At 46.6% G+C, this 23,519-nt stretch overlaps 1 protein-coding gene across 3 annotated transcripts in view; it reads left to right on the forward strand.

Annotated features, from left to right (window-relative positions):
- LOC140715988 (constitutive coactivator of PPAR-gamma-like protein 1 homolog) overlaps positions 1-23,519 on the forward strand; it is a 79,698-nt gene that overhangs the window by 41,922 nt on the left and 14,257 nt on the right. For all 3 annotated transcript variants that reach the window (XR_012096230.1, XM_073028612.1, XM_073028610.1), the window contains exons 5-13: positions 2,934-3,036; positions 6,749-6,825; positions 7,482-7,780; positions 11,317-11,413; positions 11,923-12,153; positions 15,810-15,981; positions 16,832-17,081; positions 20,125-20,239; positions 22,385-22,594. Coding sequence is in view for 2 of the 3 variants with exons in the window: in XM_073028612.1 (XP_072884713.1) it covers positions 2,934-3,036; positions 6,749-6,825; positions 7,482-7,780; positions 11,317-11,413; positions 11,923-12,153; positions 15,810-15,981; positions 16,832-17,081; positions 20,125-20,239; positions 22,385-22,594 (1,554 nt within the window). In the remaining variant the exon portion in view is untranslated. The remainder of the gene's footprint in view (positions 1-2,933; positions 3,037-6,748; positions 6,826-7,481; positions 7,781-11,316; positions 11,414-11,922; positions 12,154-15,809; positions 15,982-16,831; positions 17,082-20,124; positions 20,240-22,384; positions 22,595-23,519) is intronic.

A 23,519-nucleotide genomic window follows, 5' to 3' on the forward strand; every position in this document is an offset into this window, starting at 1 on the left:
GCTTTGTTTATATGTTACTTGTATCGTCCATGATTTGGGAAGACTCATTTATATTGTAACTATTGCTTATGTATCCTTTCATGTTCAGTTTAAATTTGTATGTTTGTAATCCCATGATCTATGTATTAATCTTATTATGTTGATATTAATAATAATAATAAAAAGATTGGAAAAGATAGTTTAGGGGAATGGGCAAAGAAGTGGCAAATGAAATACAATGTTAGAAAGTGTATGGTCATGCACTTTGGTGGAAGAAATAAATGGGCAGACTATTATTTAGATGGGGAGAGAAATCAAAATTGCAGAGATGCAAAGGGACCTGGCAGTCCTTGTGCAAGATACCCTAAAGGTTAACCTCCAGAATGAGTCGGTTGTGAAGAAGGCATTCATTTCTAGAGGTATAGAATATAGAGTATGGAATATAAGAGCAGGGATGTGATGTTGAGGCTCTTGGAGTATTATGTGCAGTTTTGGGCTCCTTATTTTAGAAAGGATATACTGACATTGGAGAGGGTTCAGAGAGGATTCATGAGAATGATTCCAGGAAAGAAAGGGTTAATGTATGAGGAACATCTGGCAGCTCTTCGTCTGTATTCCCTGGAGTTCAGGAGAATTGGGGGCGGGGATCTCATAGAAACATTCCGAATGTTAAAAGGCCTGAACAGGTTAGTTATTTCCCATGGTAGGGGATTCTAGGACAAGAGGGCATGACTTCAGAATTGAAGGACGTCCATTTAGAACAGAGATGCAGAAAAATTACTTTAGTCAGAGGGTGGTAAATCTGTGGAATTTCTTGCCACAAGCAGCTGTGGAGGCCAAGTCATTGGGTGTATTTAAGGCAGAGATAGATACATTCTCGATTAGCCAGGGCATGAAAGGGTATGGGGTGAAAGCAGGGGAGCAAGGATACTGGAAGAATTGGATCAGCCCATGATTGAATGGCGGAGCAGGCTTGGGCCGAATGGTCTACTTCTGCTTCTATATCTTATGGTCTGATGGTAAGAGGAATATTTGATGATTCTGGGCCTGGACTTGTTGGAATTTAGAAGAATGGGTGGTGGGGGGAGAATCTCATTGAAAGCTATCAAATATTGTAAAAGTCTAGATAAGAGTGGACATGGAGAGAATGTTTCGTATGGTGGGGGAATCTAGGACCAGAGGGCACAGCCTCAGGATAGAGGGACATCCATTTAGAACAGATGAGAAGGAATTTCTTTAGCCAAAGGGTGGTGAATCTGAAATTTGTTGCTAAAGATGGCTGTGAAGGCCAAGTCATTGGGTATATTTAAAGCAGAGGTTGATAGGTTCTTGTTTGGTCAGGAAGTCAGAAGATAGGGGAAGAAGGCAGGAGAGTGAAGTTGAGAGGGATAATAATTCAGCTGTAATAGAATCATGGAGCAGATTCGACGGGCTGTTTCCCCAGGATGGCAATGGCTAATACGAGAGGGCATAAGGTGATTGGGGAAAGAATAAAAGAGTAGTGGGTATTGTCAGTGGTAGGTGTTTTTTCTTCTTTTGAGTGGTGGGTGTGTGGAATGTTAACCCTGCCAGGGTAGTGGTAGAGGCTAGATAACTGGGTGCATTTAAGAGACTCTTAGATAGGCACATGGATGAAAGAAAAATAGAGAGTTATGGCTGCGTAGAAAGGAGGAGTTAGATTAATCATGGGGTAGGTTAAGAAGGTCCTCATGGACAAAGGACAGTACAACTCAGTACAGGTCCTATGTTTTATTTTACCTGCCTGCCTCAACCACTTCTGACAGCTCATTCCAGGTATTCAGTACCTGCTGTATAAAGAAGTAACCTTTCAGGTCTCTTAAATCTCTTATCTTGTATCTATATTTTTGGATACTTGCTACCCCCAGCCCTGGGGAAAAGACTGTGATCATTCCCCCTTACCCATACCCCTCACTATTTTATCCGATCACCCTTCATTCTCCTAGAGGCCGACCACCTCTCATTTCTTATATCATATAAAGAGGCCATTCAGTCCTTTGAGCCTGTGTAATCCTATTTCCATCCTAATTTTTCCCTTGTAATTTCCCAGCTATGTCACCCCTCTGATTCTCCACCTAGCCTGCACACGCTAGGGGCAGCTCATTCAGTGCAACTCATCTATATCAACCTGAGCCTGCCTGAGTCTGCATTTAACCCTCTAACCCAGGGGTTCATGGACTCCTTGCTTAATGGTAGGGCTCCATGGCATATAACAGGTTGGGAACCCCTTCCTGTCAATGCACATGTCCAAACATTTTTTAAACATTGTAAATTGTCCCTGCTTTTCCCACTTGCTCCATATACTGACCATGAGAGTGGCTGACTAATTCCCAGACCCTTTGGGACATGGGAGATCAGATGAGCACCTGGGGGGAAAGTACTGCACAGTCCTGGGGAGAACATAGTCAGGATCGAACCCACTTCACCGAAATTGTGTAGTTCAAAGTAAATTTTATTGTCATATATGTTGCCATATACAACCGTGAGATTCATTTTCTTTTGGGTATACTCAACAAATCTATAGAATAATAACTGTGATAATCAGTGCAAGACTGCCCAATTAGACATTCAACCAGAGTGCTGAAGACAATGAACTGTACAAATACAGAAGAAGAAACAATAATAAGCAATAAATATCAAACATGACGTGAAGAGTCCTTAAAAGTGAATCCTTTGGTTGAAGAGCCTGATGGTTGAGGGATAATAACTGTTCCTGAACCCTGGAGTGAGTGCTGAGGCTCTTGTACCTTCCTGGTGCACAGGTAGCAGTGTACGTGGACATTGCTGTGTGGGGAAAGTGACCTAGCCATGAGGGAGTCCAGTCCCTAGTCAGGAGCTCTGCTTTGCACTATCAGGTGTTAGTAGTCAGTCCCATCGCTGTCCTCTCAGCACATTAATCTTGCAAGCATTATAACGTTTACTTTTTCCAAACCCAGTCCAGGACAGAAGACAAAATAGAACGATTCAAGCGGGCTGTGGAGTATTACGCTACTGCAAGCAAGCCAAGGCCGCTTCCTCTTGGACCCTCTCCATTCCTCGGTAAGCATCCACATGGGAATTGTGGCAGCCTCACAAGCGCGGCACCTGCTGTTTTCTGGTTTTCTACTGAAACATCTGGCATGGCTGGTGATCATTGCCCTCCCAGAACTGCCCTCAAGAAAGCGGGTATGGTACTGAGTTAGTTTTTAACAAAAGTACACTCTGTCCACTTTATTATACACCTGTACCTAATGAAGTGGCCACTGCGTGTATGTTTGTGGTCTTCTGCTGTAGCCCATCCGCTTCAAGGTTCAACATGTGCTGATTTACACACCACTGTTGTAATGTGGTTATTTGAGTTGCTGTCTCTGTCTGATCGTTATCAGAATCAGTTTTATTATCACCGGTGTGTGATGTGAAATTTGTTAGCTCAGCAGCAGCAGTTCAATACAATGCATAATATAGAAGAGGGGAAAAAATAAATAAATAAATTACCGTATATGTCTATTGAATAGATTTTAAAATGTGCACAAACAGAAATAGTGTATATTAAGAAAAGTGAGGTAGTATCCAAGGGTTCAATGTCCATTTAGTAATTGGAAGGCAGAGGGGAAGAAGCTGTTCCTGAATCGCTGTGTGTGTCTTCAGCTTTCTGTACCTCCTACCTGATGGTAACAATGAGAAAAAGGCATGCCCTTGGGTGCTGGAGGTCCTTAATAATAGATGCTGCTTTTCTGAGACACCGCTCCCTAAAGGTGTCCTGGGTACTTAGTAGGCTAGTACTCAAGATGGAGCTGACTATATTTACAGCCCTCTGCAGCTTCTTTTGGTCCTATGTAGTAGCTCCCCCCATACCAGACAGAGATGCATCCTGTCTGAATGCTCTCCACGATACAATAGAAGTTTTGAGTGTATTTGTTGACATGCCAAATCTCTTCAAACTCTTAATGAAGTATAGCTGCTGTCTTGCCTTCTTTATAACTGCATCAATATGTTGGGACCAGGTTAGATCCTCAGATCTTGACACCCAGGAACTTGAAGCTGCTCACTTTCATCACTTCTGATCCCTCTATGATGATTGGTATGTGTTCCTTCATCTTACCCTTCCTGAAGTCCACAATCAGCTCTTTCGTCTTACTGACATTGAGTGCTAGGTTGTTGCTGTGGCACCGTTCCACTAGTTGGCATATCTCACTCCTGTACACCCTCTCATCTGCACCTGAGATTCTACCAACAATGGTTGTATTGTCAACAAATTTATAGATGGTGTTTGAGCTATACATAGCCACACTCATGGGTATATAGAGAGTAGAGCAGTGGGCTGAGCACACAACCCTGGGGTGTGCTGGTGTTGATCATCAGCAAGGAAGATATGTTATCACTAATCTGCACAGACTGTGGTCTTCCGGTTAGGAAGTCAGGATCCAATTACAGAAGGAGGTACAGAGGCCCAGGTTCTGCAACTTCTCTATCAGGATTGATGGTATTAAATGCTGAGCTATAGTCGATGAACAGCATCCTGACGTAGGTGTTTGTGTTGTGTAGGTGGTCTAAAGCCATGTAAAGAGCCATTGAGATTGCATCTGCCGTTGACCTATTGTGGCGGGATAGGCAAATTGCAATGGGTCCAGGTCCTCGCTGAGGCAGTTCAGTCTAGTCATGACCAACCTCTCAAAGCATTTCATCACTTGATGTGAGTGCTACTGGGCAATAGTCATTAAGGCAGCTCACATTATTCTTCATAGGCACTGGTATATTTGTTGCCTTTTTGAAGCAAGTGGGAACTTCTGTCTGTAGCAGTGAGAGGTTAAAATGTTCTTGAATACTCCTGCTAGTTGGTGGTCCAGGTTTTCAGAGCCTTACCAGGTATTCCATCTGGATCTTCTGCCTTCTCTTTAAAGACAGCCTAACATTGGCCTCTGAGACAGAGATCACAGTGTCATCAGATGCAGCAGGGATCTTCACAGCTGTAGTTGTGTTCTCCCTTTCAAGGTGAGCATAGAAGGTGTTGAGTTCATCTGGTAGTGAAGCATTGCTATTGGGTTTTGCTTTGTAGGAAGTAATGTCGTGCAAACCCTGCCAGAGTTGCTGTACATCCATTGTCGCCTCCAACCTCTGACTTTTCTCACTAACGAGGCGTTTCCACTGGATGTTATTTTGTTTTTCACACCATTCTCTGTAAACTCTGGAGATTTGTGTGAAAATCTCAGGAGATTAGCAGTTTCTCAGAGACTCAAAGCACTCCATCTGGCACCAACAGTTATTCCATGATCAAAGTCACTTGGATCACATTTCTTCCCCATTCTGATGTTTGGTCTGTACGACAACTGGACCTGTAGACCATTGGCAGAATCTGTAGAAAGAGAAATCAGTTGAGCTTTTGAGTCAGGACCCTTTCTTCAGAGTGGCAAGATGGGCACATCATTTGGGTGGGTGGTGGTCTGTCCGCAGTTTCTGAGCCTCATTCAGAGCACTACAGCACAGAGGCAGGCTCTGGCCCGTTCTTGTACCTTGGAACTTGAATGTAAACATTAATCGGGCAGAAAACCCCCATCTCAGCTGCTGCACTGTTCAGTAGTACTGTAACACCTAATCTTCAAGGCTATTCCCCACACCCTTCCAGTGCTGGAAACACTCTTAATAGGTCGGATAGCGTCTGTAGTGACACAAACAGGGTTAAAGTTTCAGGTCTGGGATGTGGAGAAGATCACCGGCCAGGTTCCTGATCCGCTGTGACTTCAACATGTCCTTTCATTTTATTGATTGGAATCCCTCCCGGGGCAATTGGGTGCGAAGAGCTTGCCCTTGTAAGTTGGATATGGCGGCACTGGTGTCTGTTGAGAATGCTGCTTAATTCTGCACTCTAGCCCTGGGATAAATGGACTCCTGTCATCAATCCTGTCAGACCCTCTTAGAATCATAATTGCCTTAAATAGATTGTGTCTCACTAGCTTAAGATTCCAGACTTCCACTTCAAGGAGATGGTAGTTGAACAGCACAGACACAGGCCATTCAGCTTAAGTTGTCTGCCAATTACTGTATCTGCCTAAGTTAGTCCTATTCGCCTGCATTTGACCCAAATCCCCCTACAACTTTCCTATCTGTGTACCTGGGCAAGTGTCTTAAAACATTGTAATTTTCCCTGTCTGTTCCCTTCCTCTATCACCTCATTCCATACACCCCACCAACTCTGTGTGGTAGAAGAGCTTTCTGCTCTTAAACTCAGTCTCCCTTCTTTAACTCTGTGTCATCCCCTTTGGGCTCTGCGCCCATGTCCCCCACCCGACTCTGTGCCAGTCCCCTGGCCTCATGACTCTGTCTTATAACTTATGTTTAAAAAAGACAACAAACCTACCTCTGACATCTCCCGTAAATGTTTGTCCACTTGTACTCTGGTATTGGCCATTGCTGCTCTGGGAAATAAGGGACTCTATATCTCTTTCCAGCTCTTACACCTCTATCAAGTTATCTCTAATTTCCTTTGCTTCAAAGAGAAAAGCCTGACCTAGCTTGTTTAACCTTCCCTCATAAGACTTGTTTACAAACCCTGGTAAATCTCCTCTGTATCCTTTTCAAAGCATTCAAGCATGGACCAAGGCACTGGCAGGAAATAATCCCCTGTATTCCTGCCAGAGGGCAGGCATCGAGTGCACCCCTTCCACATCTCACTGCCCACACCCAGTCAGCAGTTCGCTCCCAGTGCCGTGTCTCTAGCCCGGCAACCAAAGTAGGTGGGAGCTCGGTGTTAACCCCCTGTTGCTTCCCGTTCCAGGTTTTGGGCCCAGCCAGTTTGGGATGCCCCCCTACGCAAATGCGCATATGCAAGCAATCGCGCAGCCCAAGCCGCTGGTAGGTGATGGGTAGTGGGGGGGTTGGGGGGTGTTTGCGCGGTTGGGAAGGTGGGAAGAGATTGCAGGCAACAGGGAAGATTTGGCAGATGAGGGGAGGTGCACTTGTGATATAAGGGAGGGGTTTGTGAGCTAGTGTGGGAGTTGGGGGAGAATGATTGGGGTGTATATAAGGAAAGGTTGAGACTTTATTCCTTGGAGTACATGAGAATGACGTCAGGTATACAAAATTATAAAAGGCGCAGGACTTTCCCCCTTGGGTTGAGTGAGACTAGAACTAGAGGTCGTAAGTTTAGGGTGAAAGGTAAAATATTTCAGGGGAACATGAAGGGGATCTTCACTTAGAGGGTGGTACGAGTGTGGAATGAGATGCCAGTGGAAGTGGTGGATGTGGGTTTGATATGAATATTTTAAGAGAAATTTGTATAAGTGCATGGATGGAAGGGGTACGGAGGGCTGTGGTATGTGTGCAGGTAGATGGGACTAGGCAAAACCAGGTGGGCCAAAGGGACAGAGCCTGTTTCCATGCGGTAGTGCTCGCCAGGCTGGTTCCACAGATGATCTCAGTGTAATCAGGCCTGAGCACGGATGCCAGGTCTCTCGATAGTCCTGCTCACTGACACCCCATTTTTCTTTTCTTTCTCTCTCTCCTCTCAGTTTCCGCCACCACCCATGATGCAGAAGCTGCCATACCAGCCCTTCGCGCCAGCACCAGGTATCACTTTCCCCACCTCCCAGGGCCAGCTAGTCCATGGTCCGCACTTTGACCCTGGCCTGGCCAAACACGAGTTCCAGCGCCCCTGCAAGCAGCTGGCCGACTGGCCCGGGCCAGCACCTCCGCCGGCTGCCAGGATCTCCAACCACGCGCAGGCCAAAGAACCAGCGTCACCTCTGCACAACTCATCGCCCTCGTCTTCCTCTGACGTGGACGAACAGAGCGGAAGTAACACAGCCAAGTGAGTCTTTGTCGTGTTTTTTTAGAGATACAGCACGTTAACAGGCCCAATGAGCCTGAGACACCCACTTACAATGCTGACCAGTTAACCTTTGAGCCAGTACGTCTTTGGAATGTGGGAGGAAACCGGAGCACGAGGAGAACGGACAAACTCCTTACAAGCATTTACAGTGGGAATTGTCACTGGTGCTGCAATATGCTAACCACAATACTCCTGTGCTTCCCCGATCGAGTGGTCAGGATGACATCTCCTCGTCTATAAAATTGCAAGAGATGTTAATCTCCCTCCAGTGTGAAAATGTTAAATACTAGAGGAAATGCATTTAAAGCAGAGGTCCCAACCTGGGGATCCACGGGCCCCCTCGGTTAACAGTAAGGCTCCATGGCATAAGAATGTTGGAAACCCCTGATTTAAAGTGACGGGAAAAGTTTGAAGGAGTTTGTTGTAGGTTATAGGTTGGAAGTAGAGCTGGGCTGGGAAGTGGCAGAGGGATGTTAGTGCAGAAAAGTGTGAAGCAATTCACTTTGGAAAGCTGAACATGAAGGTTGTTGGCATAATTCTTAGCAGTGTGGAGGAACAGATGGTGTCCATGTTCATAGTTCTATCAGAATTCCTTGCAAGTTAGGAAAGCGTATGGTGTGATGGCCTTCAGTAGTTAGGGGATTGAGTTCATGGTACTGTTGCAGCTCTATAAAACCCTAGTGCAGGAATTCCCAACTCTTGGTTAATCGTACTGGTCCATGGCATTAAAAAGTTGAGAAGCTAGTTAGACCACACTTGGAGTATTGTGTTCGGTTCTGTTTGCCTCATTATAGAAACAATGAAAGCTTTGGAGAGGGTGCAGAGGAGGTTTACCGGGATGCTACCTGGATTGTAGCATTCAGCTTGTCTTATGAGGAAAGGTTGAGCAAGCCAGGGCTTTTTCTCTTTTGCGTGAAGGAGACTGAGAGGTGACGATAGAGATGTACTATAAGATAATGAGGTATAGATGGGGACTTTTTCCCAGGGTGGAAAGGGCTAATACGAGAGGGACCAATTTTAAAGTGATTGGAGAAGGGATCTCAAAAGTAAAGTTTTTTCACACACAGTAGCAGGTGGGTGGAATGCGCTGCCAGTATTGGTGATAGAAGCAGATATGTTAGGTTGATCTCAGAGGCTGTTAAGCACACAGATGATACGTTGGAGGGAATGGTTAGATTGATCTTAAAGTAGGTTAAAAGATCCCAGCATTATGGGATGAAGTGGCTGTACTGTTGTATGCCACATGTTTATGGTGAGTGGAGGGAAGTTTTAGGGGAGATGTCAGAGGTGGATTTCTTTTTTACACACAAGACGTGTTAAGTGTCTGGAATGTACTGCCAGGGATGTTGGTGGAGGTTGATACAAAGAGATATTTAAGAGACTTTTTAGATAAGCACATGGATGAAAAAAAATGGAGGGTAATGGGCTATGAGTGGGAAGGGTTAGATTGATCATGGAGTGGGTCAGTATAACATCATGGGCTGAAAGGCCCATGCTGTACTAGTCTACGTGAGATGTGGTTTTACACAGAGTGGTGGGTGCCTGGAATGGTCAGCCTTAGGAAACAGATACAATAGTGGCATTTAAGACATGAGTAAGGAAGGATATGAATCACCAGCAGATAGAAGAGATTTAGTTTAATTTAGCATCATTTTCAGCACAAAGGTTGGAGAGTTTGTGCCTTACTACTCTAAGTTTTTCAACATCTTAAAATAATACACGTGTTCATTAGAAATTTTATTTATTTATTTGGATGGCTATCCTAGTTTATCATCATCATCTATCTCCATTGGTTCATTGAGCAGTTTCATCAATCCATTTCCCAAACAAATTTCACCCATCCATGTTAACTCTCCCCTGATCTCTTGCCTCCTACCTATACGAGGAATTCCTATATTTACAATGGGCTGTTAAATCACTGAGCAGTACGACATCCTGGTGTGGAAGGAAACAAGCACCTGGGGAAGCCCCGTGGTCACATAGAGTTCAGACTTCATACGTGAGGCTTATTTCTCTGTATACCGCCTGTTATGTCTTCTCCCAACTCCTCCCCCAGCTCCACCAGAGGCAATTTGCAGCAGTTCATTAACCTCCCGACCTGCATGTCCTTGAGATACAGGAAGTACCCAGGGGGTAAGCCCTTGTGGTCACAGGGTGAATGTGAAAACTCCACACAGACAACACCAGAGGTCAGGATGAACCTGAGTCGCTGGCGCTGTGAGGCTCAGTGATTAGCCTAGCGTTTAATAAATCAACCCACTTCAATGTTTAACCTATTTCGCTGCCCCTGCAGTGGATGGACCCACACATGCTGAATGCTACAAACTGGACTTTTCAGAGGGACATACACAAAATGCTGGTTAGGCAGCATTTACGGAGATGAATAAACAGTTGACGTGCGAGATTCTTCACTACAATGCAATATCATTTGCAGAGGATTCTTACCTCCTTGTCAGCACAGGGTTCACTTGTCCTCCATGGCATTGCCCATTCTCTGAACCCATCCATATCCCCCTTGTGGAACTCCTCTATTGCTTCCTTGCTGCCCGGTGAAGTTGAGTATTTGACTCCGAAGCTTGGGGTGCAGAAATTCAGGTGGTAACTCTAAAACTTGTCATGATATTTCTTTTTAGAAATTTTTCCCCAATTGCTTGTCTGACTTCTCCAGCTTCCCCTTCTCTTTCCATTCCTCATTCTGGCTCCCCTCTCACGCCTTCCCTTTTCCTCACCTGCTTCTAGTTCCCCTCCTCTTTCCCTTTCTCTCATGCTCCACTCTCTTCTATTAGATTCCTCCTTCAGCCCTTCCTTCTTCCACCTATCACCTCCCAGCTTCTTAGTTCATCTACTGCCCCCCCCCCCCACCTGTCAACTGCCATCTTCGACACCCCACCACCTTATTCTGGCTTCCGCCCACCCTTTTAAGTCCCACTGAAGGGTCTCTGCCTGAAACATTGTCTGTGTGTTCATCTCCATAGATTCTGCCTGACCTGCTGAGTTCCTCCAGCACTTTATGTGTGTGTTGAAGATTTACGGCATGTCTAGAATCTCTGTCTGAACACTCAGCATGCCATTCGTTACAGTGGGTGTGTAGCTCACATTTCCAGCATCTCATGTTATTTTTTTTCTTTGAAATGCCTACATGAGTACTTGGTCTACTTTGGCTCCCAAGGCAGTAGAGAGTGAGGAAGAGAAGTTAATCAGAGTAAACCCTTTTTTTAAAACCAACTGTGTGAACCTATTGAGTTGAAAGACCACCTCCTACATTTGGAGGTGGGGGGGGGGGTGCCCGGTGAAGATGAGCACTGTCCCCCGAGGAGCAGAGCTCACTCAGTATTCAGTGGGAGGAATTATCCTCAGCTTGGATGATTGTAGAGTTGGCGAAGGAATTGCAGGTCAGGAGACGGGTGCGACTCTGGTCAAGCCCCCCAATCTCGTCGGTGGTGGGCCGCGCGTTGGGTGAGGTTGCGCTCAACTTCGCAAAGGCTTGACAGGCGGATTTCTCTTTTTGCTTCCAGCCACCTCGTCGGCCAGTCCTCTCAGCACAAAGGCAACTGGGAAGGCGCCGGCCCAGCTCCGGGTGCAAGCCGGAGCCCCGAGAAAAACATCCCTGAGGTAACAACCCCTGCCACTAATGCTGTGGAGGGAGGCATCCCCACCCGTGTACACTGTCCTCGGTGCCTGATTGTGTTGAGGGGGTGTGTGTGTGAGGTAAAATGGATAATCCAGTTCACAGTTTGTGCTGGCTTGGCATCTGAAATGTGAGCCATGGGACAGAGTACTGTGCTTGGCAGGGTGAGGGGCATCGTGCACGGCAAACCTGAGGAGTGGGTCTGTGATTGGGAAGAAGGGTCATGAGGCACAGGGGCTTCTGGCGATGGGGGTGGATGAGGCTAGAGTGTTAGATGACTGTCAGATTGATTGTAGCTGGCACAAGAACCCAGAGTCTCCCGCCTGGATGTGTTCAATGGGAATTTTCAGAACGAAATTGGAGGGCTATGCGAGGAAGAGTGAGATTGGGTAAAGAGCTCTTTTGAAAGATTCAACGCAAGCTCAAATTATGCCACACACCACCCACCACCACCAACACTCCTTGATTGTGTGATCGGTTTCTCTGATTGCAGGGGCACCCCGATGCCAAGACTGGAAGCGAGCACACTATGTCCCGGGACTCAGGCACTACCCCGCCGAACCCCACAGCCCACATACCATCGCTGCTCTCCATGCAAACCAGGAATCACATGGACATCACCACCCCACCGCTGCCCCTTGTCGCCCCCGAGGTCCTGCGCGTGGCGGACCACAGGCACAGGAAGGGTCTCATGTACCCCTACATCTACCAGGTGCTGACAATGGTAAGTGAGCAGCAGTCTCAGTTATTTGTACGGCACAGAAACAAGCCCTTCGACCCAACTAGTCCATACCAGCTCACTTGTCTACATGAGTCAGTTCCTTTTCACCCCATTTGGCCTGTATCTCTCTAAACTTTTCCTAGCCATGTGCCAATGTCTCGCAAACACTGTAATTGTTTCTGCCTCTTCCACTTCCTCTGGCAGCCTGTTATATTTACCCACCACCCTCTGTATTGGGGGAAAAGATACCCCCTGGTCCTTTTTATATGTCACTGCTCTCCCCTCATCTTAAAAGTATGCCCTCAAGTTTTAGACTTCTTTACCCTGGGTAAAAGGTTTTTTATGATCCAGTGACCGTCCATCATGATTTTACAAAGCTCTCTAAGGTTACCATCAGATGCCAGCACTTTACGATCAATTTTGGGCATGATCAGTCATTATTCAGCATTTATTAAGCAATGCACCAGCTGAGGGAGCCACTCTGTTCCCTGCAGTACCAGGGGGTGAAGTACATGCTGTCATCTGGCCTTCTGTTGACTCATTTGAACCCAGAGCTGACGATAATCATTGCGATGGATGCGTCCAACTGTGAGGTGGGAGTTGTCATACATGCAGCCGGATCACTGACCACAGCAGAAAGGAACTACGGACAAATTGAGAAGGAATCCTTGGGAATCGTCTTTGCTATGAAGATGCTTCGTGGCAGACATTTCACTCTGCTAACTGTTCACGAGCCACATTACACAAAATGCTGGAGGAGCTCAGCAGGTCAGGCAGCATCTATGGAAAAGAGTAAACAGTCGACGTTTTGGGCCGAGACCCTTCATCATTCCTGATGACGCTGTCGCTGGCCAAATCAAAGGTGGTGATAAATCAGTATATAGGAGGGAGATTGAAGATCTGGCTGAGTGATGCAACAACCAACATTCCCTCTAAGGTGTGCGCATTCACATCTTTTGCTACTAGTGCACAAAGGAATTTAAGCTATGCACGAAAGGTTGTGACCTTTGTTGGCATGTTAAGTATATTTCACGATCGCATGCAATCACATTTCCTTTTCTGGTTTCTGATGTGGCTGGTGATGACTACGTGGAGTTTGCAATGATTTGTCTGCAGATTTTAGAACTGGCTTACTTGTACTACTTTTATTGGAGAAATTGTTCAGTGCGCACGTGTTGTTGTCACTGGGCAAAAAAATTGCACAGCACAGGATTTTTGCACACACTGGTCATTATAAGTTGGTGGGAACATTGGCCACAACAACAACCTCTTACTCAATGTCAGCAAGACCAAGGAGCTGATTCTTAACCTCAGGAGAAGGAAACCAAAGGTCCATGAGCCAGTCTTCATCAGGGGATCAGAGGTGGAGAGGGTCAGCATCTTTAATTCCTCAGTGTTACCACTTCAGGGACTGTCCTGGGTTCAGCACACAGGTGCAATTATGAAGAAAGCACGGTGGCATCTCTAGTTCCTGAAGTTTGCGAGAATTTGGCATGAGATCTGAAACTCTGACAACCTTCTGTTGATGTGTGGTGGAGAGTATATTGAGTGTATTACGTCAAGGCCTGGTATGAAATCACCAATGCCTTTGAACAGAAAATCCTACAAAAAGTAGTGGATATGGCTCAGTCCATCACAGGTAAAGCCCTCCCCACTTGAGCAGGTCTACATGAGTGTCCAATGTCAGAGACCCCCACCACCTAGGACACGCTCTCTTCCCGCTGCTGCCATCAGGAAGAAAGTACAGGAGCCTCAAGACACTCACCACCAGGTTCAGGAACAGTTATTACCTCTCAACCATCAGGCTCTTGAACCAATTGACAGAAATGCTATACCTCATTCATCTCCTCCCTCACCTCCATCCAGGGCCCCCAACAGTCCTTCCAGGTGAGGCAACACTGAATCTGCTGGGGTCTCTTTTGTATCCGGTGCTCCCTATACGGCCTCCTCTTCATTGGTGAGACCTAAGGTAATTTGGGGGCCGCTTTGTCAAACACCTCCGCTCCATCTGCCAAAGACGGAATTTCCTGGTGGCCTGTTTTAATTCCTATCCCAATTCCCATTCCAACATGTCGGTCTATGGCCTTTTTTGCCTAGATGAGGCCACTCTCAGGGTGGAGAAGTAACACCTCATATTCTGTCTGGGTAGCCTCCAACCTGATGGCATGAATATTGATTTTAGTGATTTTTGTTTTGCTCCCCCTTCCATCTTATATTTCCAACTGTGTCTTCTTACCTCTCCTCACCTTTTTATCACCTTCCCCTGGTGTCCCTCATTCTGCCCTTTCTACCATGGTCCACTCTCCACTCCTATCAGATTCCTTCTTCTACAGCTCTTTACCTTCCCATATCACCACCTAGCTAGTCTGCCTTCCTCTCTCCCCACCTTTTTATTCTGGCATCTTCTGCCTTCCTTTCCAGTCTCAAAGAAGAGTCTTGGCCCAAAACCTTGACTGTTTATTCATTTCCATGGATGCTGCCTGACCTGCAGAGTTCCTCCTGAATTTCATGTGTGTTGCTTTGATTTATTTCCCCTCACCCCATTTTTCTGCCTTCTCCCCATAACCTTTGATGCCTTTACTAACCTCTGCTTTAAATATGTCCAATGACTTGGCCTCCACTGCCACCTGTTGCAACAAATTCCATAGATTCACCATCCTCTGTCTAAAGTAATTCTTCCTCATCTCTGTTCCAGTAAGACATTCTTCCATGTGGCCTCTGGTCCTAGATTCTCCCACTACAGGAAACATCCTTTCGGTAGCCCTCTATCTAGGCCTTTCAATATTTGATAGGTTTCAATGAGATCTCTTCCCCGCGCACCCCATTCTTCTAAACTCCGGTGAATACAGGCCCATTAAATTTTCCTCTTACATTAACCCTTTCATTCTCTCCACTGGACCTTGTCCATTGCCAGCACACCCTTTCTTAGATAAGGGGCCCATAACTGCAGTCTGGCCAATATCTTATAAAGCCTCAACATTACATTTTTGCTTTTATATTTTAGTCCTCTCGAAATGAACGCTAATATTGCATTTGCCTTCCTTACTACCATTCGAGTCCTGTCTAACTCCATCACTTTTCCCTCCCCTATCTGGCTGGACCTGCCCATCCTCCACTAATCCATCTCCCCCCGCTCCCACTAATTCTTCCCTTTCTGCTGTTCAGCCTTGTGCAGGTTTTTTCCCTGAAATAGATATTTCCTGTCTCCACTAATGCCGCTTGACCCGCTGAGTTCCTCGCAGCAGTTTGTTAGTTGCCCTGGTTCCAGCGCCACCCAGATTTCAATCAGTGTGTTTATTTTATTTTGAACTGCAGCCCGGTAGCAGGCCCTTACCCATCGTTCTTCACGTCGCCCAATTGCCTACTAACCCGAAGCATCTTTGGAATTTGGGAGTAAACTGGAGCCCCGGTGAAAACTCAGCGGGAATTGAACCTGGGTGTCTCGTGCTGTAGTAGTGTTATGCTAACTGCTGAGCCAGATCTGTTTAAAGCTCCTTCCTCTCTTTACTCTCGAATGCAAGTGATTAAATATGATGCAAGATTACCCAACATGGGTTCAACTCTCCCATTGATCGCTGCAATTCAACATTAGTGGGGGGATAGAGTACTAACATGTCTGTGTTCTGCTTTTTGCTGAACCCCTCACCTCCCCCCTCCAGGGCGAGTTGAAGCTCCCTGTGTGCATCGAAGATGAGGCCAACAACGACTTGCCTCCCGCCACTCTGCTGTACAGATCAGCCCGCCAGTACATCTACGGAGTTCTCTTCAGCCTGTCCGAGACCCAGCGGAGGGCTGAGCGCCTCGCCTTGCGGAGGAGGATCCCCGTGGAAGGTACTGCCTGCTGCTTGGCACGGAAGGGGTGGGTGGATATTGGTGGCAGGGTGCTTTGGCCATTCCTTTCCCAATGCCGAGTCCTTTCTACCGACACAAAACCCCCCCAATGTCCGGGAACAGAAATGGCCACAGAAAGTGGTGGATCGCAGGCAAAGCCCTCCCCACCATTGAGCACATTGATGGATGCTGCTTTCTTGTGGCAGCACACCATATTAAAGATTCCCACCCCACTTCCCCAACCATCCAGGCCATGTTCTCTTTTCACTGGACAGGAGGTACAGAAGTCTCGGGTCCCACACTATCAGGTTCCTGAACAGATGTGGATAACCTTTTCAATCACCTCAACTCTGATCTGATTCTGTGATCTTCAGATTTAATTTCAAGGACCCGCGTTCTCAATAATCATTTATTTACACAGTTTGTTTTCTTTTGCATATTGGTTCTTAGTCTGTCTATAGATTTTCATAAAATTCTTTTGTGAATTCCTGCATGCAAATGAATCTCGAGGTAGTATATGGTGACATATGCGTACTTTGATAACAAATTTACCTTGAGCTTTGACCACTGCTTCAGACGGCTGCTCTGGCTCAGTTTCTGCTGTAACATGGAACTTAACCATATGGGCAGCATCAAGCGAGTCCCTAAACGTTTATTCCCCTCCATAGATGCTGCCTGACTTGCCGAGTTCCTCCAACATTTCATCTGTGTTGCTCGTTTTCCAGCGTCTGCAGAATCTTTTATAGTTTCTGGTGTGCTTAGATTTGCCTTTGTTGCGGCTATCCACTCTGTTTATGTCCGTGTGGTGCTCTGTCTCTCTCCCTCCACCCCCCCCCCCTTCCTACCTCAGTGCCCCCTGTCATAATTAAGGAGTGGTCGGCCTACAAGGGCAAGTCGCCCCAGACTCCAGAGCTGGTGACGGCGCTGACCTTCCGTGAGTGGACCTGCCCCAACCTGAAGAAGCTGTGGCTGGGCAAGGCCGTGGAGGACAAGAACCGGCGCATGAGGGCCTTCCTCGCCTGCCTGAAGTCTGACACGCCCGGCATGCTGAACCCTGCCAACGTCCCCACCCACCTGCTGCTGCTCTGCTGCGTCTTACGGTGAGCAGGAGGGGGAGGCGGGAGGGGCAAACCCCAGTATCCTTGGGGCAGAGGTAGAAAACACTGGAAATGCTCAGCAGGTCAGGCAGCAGTGGGAGTGCATAGAGCTTCACTGGGTTATCTCATTCCCCACTATTGCTATGCTGACGTTCAGGAAAGCTCTGTGGCCAATAAGGGGAGTTTCTCTCCAACAGAGAAGAGCGAAGGGAGGAGGGATGTGAAGCTGCCAAAACTGGGGTCACTCTGCTTGGAGCAGAGAAAGTTAAAAGATCATGGGAGCATAATTTTACGGTGATTGGAGGAAAGACTGCGGGGGTGTCAGAGGAAGGTGTGTGGTACACCCTGCTGGGCCTGGTGGTAGAGGCAGATATATTTAGGCACTTGGATGATGGCTACTTGGGAGGGAAGGGTTAGATTGATCTTGCTTGGAGTAAGTTGAGGCGTCTGTACTGTGCTGTTCTACTTTCAGTCTGTCAAAGGCATTCAAAATCACGAGTGCTTTCCATAGAGTAAATATCAGGCTGTTATAAAAGGACAAGGTGTCAGAGGTACAGCATGAAAACACCCTTCAGTCCACTGACCATCACCCACTCCTCCCCCGTTTACATTGATCTCTTTTTGTTCTTCCCAGCTCTCTGACTCACCTTGCTTGGTGTCTCAGAGCTGGGTGTGTCTGCACCCGCTCAGCCCCCTGCCCCTGTCTCTCCTTCTCTGCCACGTGTCTCATCCCTCCCGCAGTTCTCCACGGTGACAAATACAGTGCAAAAGTCTTAGGGCCCTGTAAATGTGCCTGTGGTTCTGCTGGGGGCAGCCGTTAAGTCTCGCCATGCTTCAGGCACCAACATAGTGTGCTCACATTTTACCAACCCTTACTAACCCGCCTGCCTTCAGAATGCGGGAAGAAACCCACGTGGCCACAGAGAGAGTGTACAAATTCCTTACAGACATTGGGCATCAAACACCCATCTTCCAATTGCTGGTGCTGTAAAAAAAATTACACTGATGTGTCTTCTACCTAGCAACCAGATTCAGAGAGAGAGTTGGGTTGGGATTAAGCCTGCGTCTCTGGAGCTGTATTGTTTTATCTGTTACACCTCTAAGCAGACAAAGACCCAAAATAAATTCTAAAGGGTGAAGTACAATATTGCTGAGGTCCTGGACAAGAGGGGAGTGTGCAGATTCCACGGGTAACAACCCAGCAGATATTTTCAGCTCTGGGAAGGAAGTGGGAGTCATTGGTTATGGTATATTGTCACATACTGAGATACAGGGAAAAGACCATAAACCATAGGGATAGAATTGGGGCATTTGGCCTGTCCAGTACCTCCACCATTCTGTCTTTATTGATTTATTATCCCTCTCAACCGCATTCTCCTGCTTTCTTCCCTAACCTTTGATGCCCTTGTTAATCAAGAAACTATCAGCCTCCTCTTTAAATATACCCAATGACTCGGCCTCCACAGCTGTCTGTGGCAATGAATTCCACAGATTCACCACCCTCTACCATCTCCCTCTATTCGGAGGCTGGTCTTTATTCTGGTCCTAGACTCCCTCGCTATTGGAAACATCCTCTCCATATCCACTCTGTGTAGACCTTTCAATATTCAATAGGTTTCAATGAGATCTCCTCCTCATTATTTTGAACTCCAGTGAGTACAGGCCCAGAGCCATCAAACGCTCCTTGTACATTAACTCTTTGATTTGTGCAGTCAGCCTCTGGACTCTCTCCAATGCCAGCACATCTTTTAGGTATGGCACTGCTCTCAATACTCCAATGACTTGTCCTCCACAGCTGGCCTGTGGCAATACATTCCACACATTCAGCTTTTATTTCATCATGAGAAAGCAGAATAGTGTTTCAGCTACAGAGAAAGGCCAGTGCAGCTAGACAAATAAATAGTAAGGGTCACAACGGGATTGGGAGATCTAAAGTTCATCTTTAGCTTACCAGAGGTTTATTCAAGAGTCTGACAACAAACAGTTCTTGATTGACAAAATGGCAGCTGTCCTTGATTTAAGAATCATTAAGATTTAAAAATCATTTAAGAATCTGATAACAAATAGTGGAATGGAAGCTGTTCTCAAGCCCAGTGGTACGTGGTGTCAGGCCTTCTGCCCGACAGGAGGGGAAAAGAGAGAGTGACTGGGTGGGAGGGGTCCGGGATTATTTTGGCTGTTTTACCAAGGCAGTGGGAAGTCCAGACGGAATCAGTGAAGGGGGAGGCTGATTTGTGCCATGGACTCTGTAATCTCTCGACAGAGCTGCTGCTGTACCAGGCCGTGATACACCTGAATAGGATGCTTTCTGTGGTACATCTGTAAAAATTGTTCGATCTATCGGAGAATTTTCTTTGCTGACCCAAGGAAGTCGAGGGGTTAGTGTGCTTTCTGAATAAACTATGCTGCTTCTCACTGAGTCAGGTTTCCAACCTGGACCCTTGTTCTGAATGTGTCATGACCAGATAGATTCATGCGGTTTCCAGGTCCGTACCATTATCTGGCTGAAGATTTTCTACCCCCAACCCTCCCCCAGATTCTTAGTTATTCCCTGCCTATTGTCTTGCTTTCCTTCCAATTTGATACACGAATATTAGTTTTATTTGTCACATGGACATTGAAACTCACAGTGAAATGTGCCGTATTTGCTTCAGTGACCAACACGATCCAGGATCGTGCTGAGGGAAGCCTGCAAGTGTTGCCAACATAGCGTGCCCACAATTTATTAACCCTAGCTTGTACTAGGAAATCCATGCAGTCACGGGCAGAGTGCGAACTCCATGCAGGTAGTGGAATTGAACCCTGATTGTTGATGCTGTAGCTGCTGTGCTATTGTGCTTTTCACTGCTGCTGCACCAAGGGACTACAGGTCAACTCCTGTCGTGGATATGTTTCCAGTCTGGTTTCCAGCTCTGCTCTCTTAGTAGCCCGTCTACGTTTCATCACACCAGGGTGTGCACCATCCTTTGGTCAGGCTTCAGCTTGGGACTCTCTCTGCTTCCTATCACCGAGGGCTTTCTCTTTTTCTCTTCCCCTCCCCCTGCAGGTACATGATGCAGTGGCCAGGAAGCCGGATTTTGCACAGATACGAACTGGATGCGTTCCTAGCACAGGCTGTCTCTTCCAAACTGTATGAGCCAGACCAGCTCCAGGAACTGAAGGTACAGGGGGCTGTGAGGAGGGGTGGGGGGATGCGCAGTGTTGGTGGTTACCGGGAACTGCGCTGTGTTTCACCGGAGAAAGCTGTGTGCAGATGGGGAAGGGATGGGTTCAGAGAGGGAAGTTGTTTCACATTCTTGCCCAGTGTGATCGCAGATTGCTACCAGCTGCTGTTGGGGTGGGGAGGGAGTGCCACCCACACCTTGAATTTCCCCTTGACATCCACAGATGTCACCTAAACCCTTGCCCCCTGTGCTTAAGACAAACAAACTTCCTGATTTCCAAAGCTTTCCCAATGGGCTGAACATTTCATCCATGGATATTCCAACCAGTCTTTGTGTACTTTGGAGACCAGAAATGTTCTTGCAGCCCTGCAGCCCATCTTGTCCACGACTACTACGTTGTGTCAACAGTCTGTATTTGGCCCAGAGCCCTCTAAACCTCTCCTATCCATGGTACTTATCTAGATGGCTTTTAAACATCAATAATGTGTCTACCTGAGCCAGTATTATTTCTGACAGCTCACACCAAGTACTCTTTGCATCAAGAAGCTACCACTGGATGTCCCTTTTAAATCTCACCTCTGATCTTAACAGCCCATCCCTGGGAGACAGACTCTGTTTTCAGCCTCTGTGTACCTTTGTCAGGTCACTCTTCGATCACCTGCGTTCCAGTGAATAAAGTCTTTGTCTACGTAACTTACCCTTGTAACTTGGGCCCCCAAGTCCAGGCTACATCTGAGTAAATCTTTTCTGGACTTTTTCTAGTTTAATAACATCTTTCCCGTAACGGGGCAACCAAAGCTGTGCACAATGCCATTGCCATTGTCTCACATAACTGCAGCATAATGTCCCGTCTCCTATGCTCAGTGCCCTGACTGCGAAGCCCAGCAACACTAAATTAATTCTATAACTCATGGATATTTATTGCTTATTTAGTTCTCTTTGTATTTGCACAGTTTGTTAACTTCTGCACATCGGTTGTTTGCCTGTCTTTGCCATATGCAGTTTTTCAATAATTCATGTTTGTATTTACTGTAAATGCCCACAAGAAGACGGGGTAATATATGGTGACATATACGTACTTAGATAATAAATTTACTTAGAACAGACTTCATCACCCTGTCTATCTGTGAAGCTACTTTCGGTGAACTATATTTGCTGGGGTTTAGGAGGGGTGGGGGATCTTATTGAAACCTATCAAATATTGAAAGGCCTAGATAGAATGGATGTGGAGAGGATGTTTCCCATAGAGGTGGAATCTAGGACCAGAGGGCACAGCATCAGAATAGAAGGGGATCCCTTTAGAACAGGGATGAGCAGGAATTTTTGTTTATAGCCAAAGGGCGGTGAATCCGTGGAATTCTTTGACATAGATGGTTGTGAAGGCCAAGTCACTGGAAATATTGAAAGCAGAGGTTGATAAGTTCTTGATTAGTAGAAGGTGGCAAAGGATATGGGGAAAAAACAGGAGAATGGGGTTGAGAGGGATAACTGAGCCATGATGGAATTGTGGAGCAGACTTGATGGGCTGAGTGGCCTAATCGTGCCCCGATGTCTTATGGAAAGCCATGTGCTAGTCCTCAGCCCACAAACAATGAGACTAATTTGTCATATGTACACTAAAACATACAGGGAAATGTTGTTTTGTGTCATTGAGCAACACAGTCTGAGGTTTATGCTGTGGCTGCCCGCAAATGTCGCCACACTTCACCCCTCGATCTCCTTTACTCCAGGGAATAAAGTCCTCATCCACATAACCTCTCCTTATAACTCGTGACCCCTGAGTCCAAGCAACATCCTGGTAAATCCTTTCTGCTCTCTTTGTCATTTAATAACATCTTTTCTCAAGCCGAGTGACCAAAACTGTACACCATGCTAACAAGTGAAGTCTCGTCAACTTCTTAGACAACTACACAAAAACTTTACAATGCCTACAGTGCCCCAAGGGATGGAGGCCAGTGTTCGTTGATCTCCCTAGCGCGAGTCTGGGGGCAGTGGTGGTTGGCCCAATGAGTTAGTTTGGTGGCGGGGGGTGGTTGGGAAATGTAATTACCCAGGAGGCATGGGGTTTGGGGATAGGGGAAAGCAGTTCTGAGCCCACTGCCAGTGGCTCTAACCCGAACCCATTTCTCTTCCTGAGTCAAGATCGAGAAACTGGATGCTCGTGGGATCCAGCTGGCCGCCTTGTTCATGAGCGGTGTTGACACGGCCCTCTTTGCCAATGACGCCTGTGGGCAGCCCATCCCCTGGGAGCACTGCTGTCCCTGGATCTACTTTGACGGCAAGCTTCTCCACAGCAAGCTGGTGCGGGCCACCCGCGAGAAGGCTCCCCTCATCGACCTCTGTGATGGTCAGGTAAGCTTCTGCCTTTACTCAAATGCAGTCAGCATCCTTTGCCTCAATAGTCAGTTGACCTGTACGTCCTCTGGCATGTGCTTGTACATGCAAGTCCTGTCATACCCTGAATTCAGACCATCAGGTTAATTGTGTTGGTAAATACTGCATTTTACTGTGGTGCCTTGTTAGCTATAGGGTGGATCTCTCCAGTGGACAAGTTGGTTAGAATTTTAATTAGCTTTATTTCAGAATCAGCTTTAATATAATTGGCATATGTCATGAAATATGTTGCTTTGAGGCAGTAGTACTTTACAATATATAACAAAAACTAAATTACAATAAGTACACAAAAAATAAATAGTACAAAAAGAGGAAAAATAGTGAGGTCGTATTCAAATCTAATGGCAGAGGGGAAGAAGCTGCCCTTAAATGTTGAGTGTGAGTCTTCAGGCTCCTATGCCACCTCCCTGATGGTAGCATTGAAAAGAGGGCATGTCCGTGATGGGGCTCCTTAACAATGGATGTTGTCTTTTTGTAGAAGTCCTCAAAGCTGGGGGTACTAGTGCCCATGAGAGAGCTGGTTGAGTTTGCAAGTTTCCACAGCTTTTTCTTGTGCTGCTTAGTGGCCTCTCCGAACAAACGTACACCGAAATGTCTTGTGAAATGCTTTACTTTGCATCAACGCGTGCTTATGGCGCCAAGATAGCATGCTCACATCTCACTAACCCTAATCTGTATGTCTTTGGAATGTACAGACTCCATACAGCGGTGGTGATCACTGGTGATGCAAAGTGATTGTGCTAACTGCTACAGAACCGTGCAGCCCCGTGAAATACTAACAATTAGCCTCTCAAAATGGAGTCCTTGACCTCTTCATCAAGAGACCAGTCAATATGGATCTGAATTAACATCTTATTACCACGACACTCATCACTGGTGTACC

The sequence above is a fragment of the Hemitrygon akajei genome, chromosome 24, assembly GCF_048418815.1.
Source record: "Hemitrygon akajei chromosome 24, sHemAka1.3, whole genome shotgun sequence".
NCBI lineage: Eukaryota > Metazoa > Chordata > Chondrichthyes > Myliobatiformes > Dasyatidae > Hemitrygon > Hemitrygon akajei.